This window comes from Euwallacea similis, chromosome 12 (assembly GCF_039881205.1).
Source record: "Euwallacea similis isolate ESF13 chromosome 12, ESF131.1, whole genome shotgun sequence".
In the NCBI taxonomy this organism is placed as follows: Eukaryota; Metazoa; Arthropoda; class Insecta; order Coleoptera; family Curculionidae; genus Euwallacea; species Euwallacea similis.
In genome coordinates this window covers 4,557,632-4,569,022 of record NC_089620.1, presented here as the reverse complement: position 1 = coordinate 4,569,022, position 11,391 = coordinate 4,557,632, and the positions used below count along the sequence as shown (strand labels likewise).

Sequence of the window (11,391 nt, the reverse complement as noted above, 5' to 3'; positions counted from 1 at the left end):
AACGATATTATTAATGTTCTGGAAAGCTATGAAGCAAAAGCAACATTTTTTGTGCTTGGTGAACGTATAAATGAAAAAACGTCTGAAATAGTAAAGAAAATTCATGAATCAGGTCATGAGTTAGGCAATCACTCTTGGTCGCATAGGAAGTTGACATCACTTTCAAGTGAGGAACAATTGCAAGAACTAGAAAAGACAAATACAGCAATTAAAAATGCAATAAAACAAGATGTAAAATGGTTTCGTCCGCCATATGGATGTTATGACGATAATCTGATTGAAAATACTGATCAATTAAATATGTATTCAATATTATGGACAGTTGATTCGCTAGATTGGCAAGGTGATAAGCCAGAAACTTTAGTTGAAAGAGTTTTAAGTAATGTACATAATGGAGCAGTTATACTGTTTCATGATCACAATAACAGGTCAAACACAATTGAAGCTTTACCTCATATTATTAAAATACTAAAAAAATCAGGTTATAAGTTTGTGACCTTAAGTGAGTGGGAAAAAAGGGTTTGTAATACGGTAAAAGCCAGAAGTGTAACAATAAAAGAGGGGAAAAAAGTGCGTTTTGAAGGAATGTTATGTGGACAAAAAACAAAGTCTTTAACCGCAGAGCATTCATATTAGGTGGTATTCAGCTTACCATTTCTGCGGTTTTTAGTTGCAGGTTATATAATTTACAAATACGAAACAGACAAAAGTACGAAGCACTATCTAATAGTAATAGAATAAGAGTTGCTACTATTATGCCTAAGCGGGGCAAAATTTTAGATAGGAATAGCATTGAACTTGCGGTAAACAAAATTTCGTATGTTGTTTTGTTTGATGGTTCTGGTAAGGAAGTTGATTTGCAGACATTATCAGAAGTCGAGTCTAAAATAGCAAAATCGTCAGAAAAAATAACTGCTCTTTATAAACGTTATTACCCGTTTGGTTCAATGTGTTCTCATGTAATCGGATATACAAAAAGACAGCAAGGCATAAGCGAAGTAGGAATCAGCGGTATTGAATATACATATGATCATATATTGAAAGGCAAGTCAGGAAAATCTGAGCAGGAAATAAATTCTAAAAAACGCGTCATAAAAGAATTATCAAGCATACCACAACAAGACGGACAAGATGTACAACTGACAATTGATATTAATCTGCAAGAGAAAACCGCAGAGGTATTTAAAGATCACCAAGGCTCCGCAGTGGTAATTGATGTAAATAATGGAGAAATTTTAGCATTATATAATTCACCTTCTTACGATAATAATCTTTTTGCTAGCAGGCTATCAAACGAGACTTGGGAGAGCTTGAATGCTCCTTCATTGCCGCTTGTGAATCGTGCATTGTCGTATCAAATTCCACCTGGTTCAATATTTAAAATCATAGTTGCGCTTGCAGGCTTAAAGGACGGAATAATCACACCAGAAGAAAAATTCTCGTGTAAGGGCTATATGAAAATAGGTGAGCGGAAATTTCGCTGCTTGAAAAGTAAAGTCCATGGGTATGTATCTTTAAATGAGGCAATGGCATTATCATGCAACACTTACTTTTATAATATAGGGAAAAAAATAAGTGTAGACTCTCTGGTAGAAATGGCCAGAAAATTTGGTATTGGAAGTGGGCCACTGATTGGAACGTTTAAAGAAGAAGCTCCAGGGTTGTTGCCAGATAGAGATTGGCGTACACGAAAGCTATATTCGCAGTGGTATTTAGGTGACACTATCAACTTAGTTATAGGACAAGGGTATATGCTTACAACACCACTACAGCTTGCAGTTCTTGCAGCGAGGATTGCAACAGGAAAAGAGGTAATTCCCCGCATTAAGATGAATGAAACAATACAAGATTTTCCCGATATTGATGTGGATTGTGAGCATCTTAGCATAGTTCGAAAAGCTATGTTTGATGTGGTGAATTCTAAAACTGGAACCTATAAGAAAGGGCTAAGCGGTATACAAATTGCCGGCAAAACCGGTACACCAGAAATAAACTCTAAGGGCGAAAGTCATAAGTTATTTATCGCCTATGGCCCTTACCATAACCCGCGCTATGCAATCTCTGTGTTTATAGAACACGGCAAAGCCCCACGCCAAGATGTTGCTATAGCTAATGAAATATTTCAGTATATGCTTGAAACTATGAGTATTAAACTTCTTGCATAACCATATAACAAACTTTTATTGGGAATAGAAACGAAAAAACTTACTTGACAAACTCCGCCAGCGCCCTTATCATGAAACTGAAGGTATTCAGTTATCTTCATCTGTGCAGATTAAACAGCAAGAAAACAACGTGGTTGGCGTCTTATTTTTAATTTTTTGCACTATGTGCACCTTATGTCTTCACAACATTTCTGGGTTTTTACCTATATAAGCTGAAACGCGCTTATAAGTCGTTTAAGACAGTATAGTACGCCAATTTGCAGGATTAGAGAGTGACAACTAGCTAACACGGGATTTCTTTTGCCTTTTTTTCTGCTTAGTAAATTTCTTAAACATTTAAACTAAGGTGAGTTGCATTTAAAAGCAGCTAAATTGCAGTGTTTTAGACTTAAAAAACGCCAATACTGAAAATAGACAATGACTAGGGCTTCTTTTGCCTTTTTTTTCGTTTGGTAAATTTCTTAATGTTTGTAGCTAAAGCAATTTAAGAGACCGAAAATGGTGTCATTCCAGCGCGTGACGCTGGAATCTAGTCTTTATTATGCAGCCACTTATTTAAAGTTAAGTTTTCTGGATCCAAGTAGTCAGGGCACTGGGATGACAGTGCGTCGTAGAAACACGGGAAGTGTTGAAGCTGTGCAATAGATGAGGGAGGGCCCCTCGGAGCCGGTTTGCAAGAGCAGGCTTCAAACAGCCATAAGCTGCTTTGGTAAAGAGCTAAGGTAGTGAGCGTTATGGAAAAGGCACAATTATGTGTCATGTATGAAATAGAGAGACGAATGCAAATGAACCACTGAAAAAGTGTCGAAAGGAACTAGACGACGTCAAAACCAGGCTAACCTGGTATCGGGAGCTTGTTTACTGGATAGGTGGCGTCCGGCATAGAGGTGGCGTGAATCTATTTTGGGCTATTGCGTGGAACTGCGGGAACCTGTCATTTCGATGATAAGGGAGAAATCCAAGGAGCTAAACTCCAAGGGTGAGAGTACCGATACGGAAAACAGGGGCGCGTAGTAGTGAAGAAATCTCTGTAATGGAGATGGAGCGAAGGGATTTAGTTTGGTTATTTATCAACCAGAAATGGGATGAGCAATTGATTAAAACAGAGTCCTTGATTATGCTATAATTAGTAGCAAGGGCCGAATAATGGGAGCTGTGTGAGTCGAGAGGTTCATGCACAGTTCTGCGAGAGGCTGGCGGGGGAGGTCCGCCGGTCTACTCTCCCTATATCAATAGCATTGCTTTAAAAAGAGTGCCCATATTTTCAGTCAACCTTAAGAATTCACTAAAGATCCTATTCTTTTGTTCATCACTTGCGCTTTTCATTAAAGCCAGGGTTCTTTCTTTTATGCCAAAAAGATATAAAAATTCTCTTTGAGTTAAAATCTCGCAATCTACGTGTTTTAATGAATCTTTTAATGCTTGAAAATTTACAAGTGCGGTAATATCACTATTACCAACATTCTCAAGAAAATTAGCATACTTATGTTGTTTTATCGATTGCAAAGTGCTCTTATATGCGGGGTATACATAACCGTAATCTATAATCAAAGCAGCTCCTTTATTATTATATATCTTCTTCTCAAGTTTTTTTAATATTTCAACCCCAACTGAACATATTTCCACCACTGCACCATTAGAAAGTTTTCCGTTTGTCGTCTGAGTCGCTAATACTGGAACCCATGATTCTTTCTTTCTGGATTTCAGTGCCACGCACTGGAATGACACTTCATCATCTTGTTTTGTCACCCTATTTTCATACCACCCCTCATCACGATATACAAACTGATCTATCGGAAGAGCGTCAAAGAACTCATTTGCTAAAAAAATGGTTGGTTGTTCTGGTAGGTTGTCAATATTTTTGTGCCAATTAACATCTAAGCCTTTTAATTTTTCCTTTTGTATCTTCTGTAAAGTAGGGCTTATTTCAACTAAGTGGATCAACATTGAATTAAAAAAGCTGCTGTATTTTCTAGTGACTCTTATTATATCGTGAATGAGTGTTCCTTTGCCTGGCCCAAGTTCAACTAGAGAAAATTTTGATGGCTTTCCTAATTTTTCCCATGTATGCATTATCCAAACTGCAATTACTTCACCAAATAATTGGCTGATCTCAGGTGCGGTAGTAAAATCACCATCCTTACCAAGCGGTAATTTACTTGTATAATAGCCGTATTTTTCATGGTACAAAACGGCATTCATGAAATCACTGATGGATATTGATCCTTGACTTTTGTCAATTAATTCGTGTATATAAGTGAGCATGTTATTAATAAATGTTTAACTATAGCGTGCCATAATATAAAATAGTAGAGTATTTATATATATAGTATAAACTTAAGTTTGTGAGTAATAGCACTTCAGTTATGGACGACAAAAACACCGATTATGTTGCCCTTATACCTCAAGATGATAGTATTGAATACAAATTTGAAGAAGCTGTCAATTTTATAGAAAACAAGGTTATAAATGCTGATGGACTAACTTTAGCGGAAGTGTTTCAAGTGCTAGTTCAAATGCTAAATGGTGATCTAGAATTGGTAAAAAAAGTACTAGCATATGCTAATATTATGGCAAAGCATGGAATGAAGGTAGCAAAAGAGTCGCAATTAAGCAGAGCTGATGTTCGCCGAGCTTTGGAAGGTAAAGAAAGTGTTGTCAATAGACAAGATTTTATAAAGAAACCACCTCTTCCACCTGCTATAAAATCGACCAAAAAGAAAAGTAGAGGTCTTTAGATGGCTGAATCTATAAAAAAATTTACTGTACAATGTGACTTCAAAGGGCAAAGTTCACCTTTTGCAATATATATAGGAAATCCAAAAAGTGATGCTCATCCAATTCATCATCAAGATTCCTGGCTTGTAAAAGAACGTGGAGGGAATATCCCTAATAAAGTAAAAGAAAGTCTACAAAAATTATATAAATTATCTCAAGAAAATAGAGTCTCTTTCTCAGAGTTATGTGCGTATGCCATTACTGTGGTTAGTAATAATGATAAAAAAAGTGACGACAAGCAGTGAGATAGTTTAATCCCTCAATATTTCATTTATAGAGATTTTCGATCTCGTCTTTTCATCCACTTTTTTTACTATGACTGCACAATAGGTTGAAATGTTATTTTTAGATGGAATAGACCCTGGTATCACTACAGAATAAGGCGGCACTTCGCCATAAAATACCTTGCTAGTTTCTCTATCAATAATTTTTGTTGACGCCCCAATAAACACACCCATGCCAAGGACTGATCCTTCTCTCACTACCACACCCTCGGCCACTTCGCTACGTGCTCCAATAAAGCAATTATCTTCTATAATGACAGGTGAAGCTTGAATAGGCTCAAGAACTCCACCTATTCCCACTCCACCGGAAATATGACAGTTTTTTCCTATTTGCGCACAGCTACCAATCGTTGACCAGGTATCTATCATTGTTCCTGAATCAACATATGCACCAACGTTGATAAAACTTGGCATTAGAACAACATTTGTACCTATATAAGCAGATCGGCGAACAAAATACCCAGGAACTGCTCTAATTTTTAACCGGCGAAATTTTTCCTCATTCCATTCACTAAACTTGTTACCGATCTTGTCAAACCAGCAATTGGTATTGTCTATTATTTTGCTTTCTTCAGTGAGAAAATGTAATAATATTGCCTGCTTTATCCACTTATGTACTACCCATTCTCCACTTGATAGCTTTTCTGCTACTCTAATTTTGCCACTATCAAGGAGCTCAATTACCTCTTTAATTGCTATTCTTGCTGTTTTCTTTAGATTACAGTCATTAAATTTTTCTCTATTTTTCCAAATATCTTTTATCTCACTCTGTGTTTTTTTTAGTTGCAAACCTTCCATTTGTTATATATATATTGATATTAAATTTATAGCTCGTATCATTTGGGCTTGTTACTACTTATATGTAAGTACTATGAAAATACAATGTTATAATTGTACTAAGACTTACTTAGTATCTCACGAGCAAATAGGTGCATCTGGAAGAAAAGTGAAGTGTACGAACTGCAATCACATATGGCATGAATATCTAGAAGAAGTGTCAAACAAACCGCACTTTGCTAATATACAGGAAAAAAAAGTTAGTGGAAGGAATTTTTTACAAAATCTAGCATTTACCACTCTAGCTTTTGCAACAGCTACAGGGTTATGCGTCGTAATAGCTAATGGCATCTTTCCTAGAGAGATGAACAAAGCATACAAAACGATCAGTTCATATAGGGATTCAATAAGCTATAAATTAGGGTACAAAAAAGAACAAACAGAAAGTCCAAATGTAAAAGAACTTGCTGTAAATAAGTTTTATCAAGACTACCTTTTTTTATCTAATTTAAGATCTAGTTAAATAGGCATACCGATATCGGTCTCTAGCTACTCAGATGGTGCTTAGGGTGACAGAGTTTTAAAAATAAGTTATTTTTTAGCAAAAAAGGCAGCTCATGAGTATTAAAATTGCACCTTCTATACTTTCAGCAGATTTTGCAAAATTAGGGGAAGAAGTAAGAAAAATTAGCGATTTAGGTGTGGATTACATACACATAGACGTTATGGATGGGAATTTCGTTCCAAATATTACAATTGGTCCTAGCGTTGTTTCTGCAATACGTAAATATAGCAATCTTCCTTTTGATGTGCATTTAATGGTCAAATCTCCTGGTAACCACATTGAAAGCTTTATAAATGCTGGTGCTGATATTATCACTGTACATGCAGAAGCAGAGACACACCTTGAGAGGTTGATAAGAAAGATAAAGTCATACAAAAATGTAAACGACGAAAAAAAACCGATTCAAGTTGGAGTTTCAATTGTTCCTTCAACTTCTCCAAGTGTGCTTGAATACATAATACATGAGCTAGATATTGTGCTGATTATGACAGTCAACCCTGGCTTTGGAGGACAGGAATTCATTCATTCACAGTTGAACAAGATATCTACTATAAAAAAAATGATACAAGAGCGTAACCTTAAAACACAAATTTCAGTAGATGGTGGAATTAACTTTTTTAACGCAGCTGATATAATAAAAGCAGGTGCAGATATTTTAGTTGCGGGATCGGCGATATTCAAGGCTGAAGATATTAAGAAGGCCGTAAACGATCTTAAAAATCTATTGTTGTGACCATATATAGCTAAAGTGGCTTAGGTTTACCTACAATTTGAAAAACAACAAATTCGTCATTCCGCTACTCGTTAGCGGAATCTATGCTGAGATACCGCAGCGGTATGACGTAGAAAAACCTTTCTTGGGTTGTATCCGTTCAGCTAAGCGGTGTGAGAGATGATAGATAAGAGGTTTTGGAAAGGATTGAGACCCCTTTGTTTCCATGTTAAGTATAACGAAATTATCCGCTCAAGGAATGTGTTTCCTCGCTTTGATTGTGTAAAATACGAATTTTTGCGGTAAACGACATAATGCCGTATCTGCTGTTCAGCATGGTTGTTTGTCAGCGGAATGTTTTCTGGGTCATCTAAAAAATTCCACATCATTCTTTCAGATTTCAAAATATTTTTTGCAACTCGAGAAGCTCCAATTGCTTCAGGTAAACGGGATATTTCCTTCAAGTAATACCTTGTACGTTTTCGCAATTTTCTGGCACGTCTGGTAAATCTAAAAACATCTATCTCATTTTTTAGCAAGGCCTTTTTTAGTGCAAATAATTCAGTGGCTACGTTTCTTAAGTAACAGCCCAGAACTTTAACTTCAATGTTCCAACTATGCGCTAACCTTTCAAAATCTCTTGATAAATGTGCCCAACAGATTTGCCTGTTTTTATCGGCAAAGTAGTTGTATGCTGCGTACCTGTCGGTTACTACTAAGCTATTGCGATTGCAGAACTTACTATTTTGTAAAACCTTCATTCCTCTTGACTCTGTCAATTTTATAAAACTTGCTGTATTACTGGCAAACATCCAGCACCAACCAAGTTTACCTTTGTTATAATGGCTCGTTTCATCGATATGCAGAACTTCACTTTTACTTACTTCTTGCTCGATTTGCTCATATGCTTCTTGGCATTTTTCTGCAACTCTAGCCTCGCTATTTGACACACTACCAACACTGATGTCCAGGTTGAAAATATTTTTTATAATATTTGCTACTTCTCTTTTCGAGTTCTTGTAAAATCCGCTCAGCGCCGCGATTGTTGACTTAACTTTTGGACCAAATGTATCCGCAGTAACACCTTCTGGTAGCCTGCTACTTTTTCTTTTTCCACACTTGCAACAGCGGCCATGCTGTAATTGGTATTCCACAACATAAGGCTTAATTTCTGGCAAATCAACTTTTTGATGAATGTATGGCTCTTTCGGTATCGCAATTTCTCCTCCGCACTCGCAAGAACTCTATTTTCACCACTTCATCTGCTTCCATTTTAGGGCGATACTTTCCTTCATGCCCAATCTGTGCCCCTATTTTCCTGTCACTTTTTTTCTTTTTCTTCTTTAGCTTGTATAACTCTTTTGAGCTCGGTATCGATGAATTTTGTGAATTCAGACCTAGTCTTTCTTTCAATTCAGCATTTTCGATTCTTAGCGCCTTATTCTCAGATCTAAAATTTTCGTTTTCTATCTCTAACCTCTTTATCTCTGCTTTTAGTTGCTCTATCTCTATTTTAAAGCTTTCACAGAGCTTGAGAAGACTAGCTAGTAGATCAGACATATTTACCACACATACTACTTGTGATATTATGTTTTTAGCACTCCTTGTCTACTTTTTATTTTACCGCTCCGCTGAACGGATACCTTTTTTTTACTGTTTGAGTATGTAAGGATTATGACGACCTATCCCAAACCTCAACTACATCCTCACTAAACTCTATTACCTTTGCTTTTTTGAACTGATAACAGTTGTTAATAGATTGAATTCCTAAATCTCCTATGAAAGGAGTGGCGTCATTACCTAAAATTTTACCACTACGGCAGATTATTAACCTGTCAATTAAATTACACTTTAATAGTTCTGTGATTAACACTCCTCCACCTTCAACTAATAATCTTGTTATACCAATTTCTGAAACAAGTTTTGATGCCATGTCTTTTAAGCAGACTTTGCCAGCATTGTTTGAATTGACTATCAAATAATTAATGTTTTTTATTTTTTTCTCTATTTCTCTGTTTGTAATCACCCAAGTTGAACCTCCTGTCATCCCAGTGCGTGACACTGGGATCCATTCTTCTTCTTTTTTTCTAGATTCCAGCGTCACGCGCTGGAATGACATCGAGGGGTATGCTGTTGGCTCTTTGCTTAAATCATGGTTATATAAGGTACCTGCAGTCTTTGCAATGTTATGCTCTTCCTTTAATTTCCCTTGGCTATCAATAATTAGTCTTATTGGCGAACTACTTCCGAGTCCTGGTAATCTGCAAGTTAAGAGTGGATCATCATTAATAAGAGTATTGCTGCCAATCATAATTGCATCATATTTTGCTCTAAGCTTCTGTACCCAGTTTCTCGTATCTTCACTTGTTATCCATTTGCTATTGCCTGTAAATGTTGCGATTTTTCCATCGAGAGTTGTTGCGATTTTGCAAGCTATAAATGGTCTATGAAATTCTTTGGTGGTGAAAAAACCGACATTCAGTTCTTCTGCCTCTTTTTGCATAATACCTTGCTCAACTTCAATTCCTGCTTCTTCTAGAGCTTTAATGCCTCCACCTAAAACTCTACTATCTGGGTCAATAGTTGCAATTACTACCCTTTTTATTCCAGCTCTTATAATTCCTGCGGTGCAAGGTTCTGTAACTCCAAAATGGCAACATGGCTCGAGCGTGATATACATAGTTGCATCTTGAGTTGAATCTTTAGCGTTTTGCAAAGCGACTACCTCCGCATGCGGACGCCCACCAATCCCTGTATATCCCTCACTAATAATTGTACCATCTTTTACAATAACACACCCGACAGCAGGATTTGGTGCAACATTTCCAAGATTTTTTTCTGCAAGCCTTAATGCAATTGACATGAAATGATCATCAGTCATTAGAAAGAAGTCATTTCGTATGAGGTATCAAAAATTCTTCTGTGCTCGTGTATAGCAAATCTATCTGTCATACCTGAGATATAGTCACATATTATTACTGAACGCTGAGATTCACAAGCGAGTTTGCTCCACTCTGTGGGAAGTAATCCTGGGTTTTCATAAAAACATTGAAAGAGTTCCTGTATTATGCGTTTTGCTTTGTTCATCGTTCTACTCAGTTTATAGCTTCTGTATATTTTCTCCATGTTGAATCTTTTCATTTCTTTTGTAGCATTCGCAACTTCTGGTGAAAATGTGACTAGCATTTTATTTAGACTTCTTACGTCTTCTACGCTTTTTATTTTGTGATCTTCAATATTTCTTTCAGTCTGAGAAACAACATCACTTATCATAGTTCCTATAGTTCCACTCAGTGATTCATGTATGAGTTTGCTCTGAGGCAATTCTGAATATCTGCTCCTTATGTCTTTAAACATTTTTTCAATTAAAGGGACATTCAGCAAATCTTCGATGGTTACTAAATTCGCCCTGAGTGCATCATCAAGATCGTGAACACTGTAAGCAATATCATCGGCAATTGAAGCAACTTGCGCTTCAATGCTTGAAAATTCCTCAAGTTTTAGATCATATTTTTCATTATATTCTAATAACAGCTGATTATTTGTAGAAGACTCCGCGTTTTGACCAAGCAAGGGACCATTATGTTTTGCAACCCCTTCAATCACCTCCCAACTTAGATTCATACCATCAAAATCAGCATGTTTTTGTTCAAGATAAGTTAAAATCCTTATAGCTTGAACATTATGATCAAACTCATACTTCTCGTTATCAAGATTCAAATCTTGAACTGATTTCTTTAGAGCATCTTCACCTGCATGACCAAATGGAGGATGACCAAGATCATGTGCGAGCGCTATGCATTCAGTGATATCCTCATTTAAGCCAAGTCTACGCGCAATGGACCTTGCAATTTGTGCAACTTCAAGGCTATGAGTAAGCCGAGTGCGATAGTAGTCGTGCTCATAATTGATAAAAACTTGTGTTTTGTACTCCAATTTTCTAAACGCATTAGAGTGAATGATACGGTCCCTATCACGCTGAAAGCAGCTGCGATTCTCATCTTCTGGCTCTTTGAAGTATCTCCCTTTTGTTTTGCTTGGAAAGCATGCATAATTTAATAGAAAATTATTGTTTGACATGTAAAATTTCTACTATAATAAGTTATCAAT

At 36.5% G+C, this 11,391-nt stretch overlaps 5 protein-coding genes across 5 annotated transcripts; 2 read left to right on the top strand and 3 right to left on the bottom strand.

Annotated features, from left to right (window-relative positions):
* The first annotated feature begins 947 nt into the window (after positions 1–947).
* LOC136412461 (peptidoglycan D,D-transpeptidase MrdA-like) lies at positions 948–2,165 on the top strand. Its single transcript, XM_066395528.1, has one exon. It carries the CDS (start codon positions 948–950, stop codon positions 2,163–2,165), a length of 1,218 nt encoding a protein of 405 aa, XP_066251625.1.
* Positions 2,166–3,389: 1,224 nt separating this feature from the next.
* LOC136412460 (protein arginine methyltransferase NDUFAF7 homolog, mitochondrial-like) lies at positions 3,390–4,430 on the bottom strand. Its single transcript, XM_066395527.1, has one exon. The coding sequence runs from the start codon at positions 4,428–4,430 to the stop codon at positions 3,390–3,392; it is 1,041 nt and encodes a 346-aa protein (XP_066251624.1).
* A 101-nt stretch (positions 4,431–4,531) lies between these two features.
* LOC136412459 (ribulose-phosphate 3-epimerase-like) lies at positions 4,532–7,302 on the top strand. The gene is made up of 2 exons (XM_066395526.1): positions 4,532–4,808; positions 6,656–7,302. The coding sequence occupies exons 1-2, from the start codon at positions 4,532–4,534 to the stop codon at positions 7,300–7,302; spliced, it is 924 nt and encodes a 307-aa protein (XP_066251623.1).
* Positions 7,303–8,953: 1,651 nt separating this feature from the next.
* LOC136412458 (riboflavin biosynthesis protein RibD-like) lies at positions 8,954–10,162 on the bottom strand. The gene is made up of 2 exons (XM_066395525.1): positions 9,451–10,162; positions 8,954–9,318 (listed from the first exon to the last, which is right to left on the bottom strand). Exons 1-2 carry the CDS (start codon positions 10,160–10,162, stop codon positions 8,954–8,956), a joined length of 1,077 nt encoding a protein of 358 aa, XP_066251622.1.
* On the bottom strand, positions 10,162–11,361 carry LOC136412457 (deoxyguanosinetriphosphate triphosphohydrolase-like protein). The gene has a single exon (XM_066395523.1). It carries the CDS (start codon positions 11,359–11,361, stop codon positions 10,162–10,164), a length of 1,200 nt encoding a protein of 399 aa, XP_066251620.1.
* Positions 11,362–11,391: the final 30 nt, after the last annotated feature.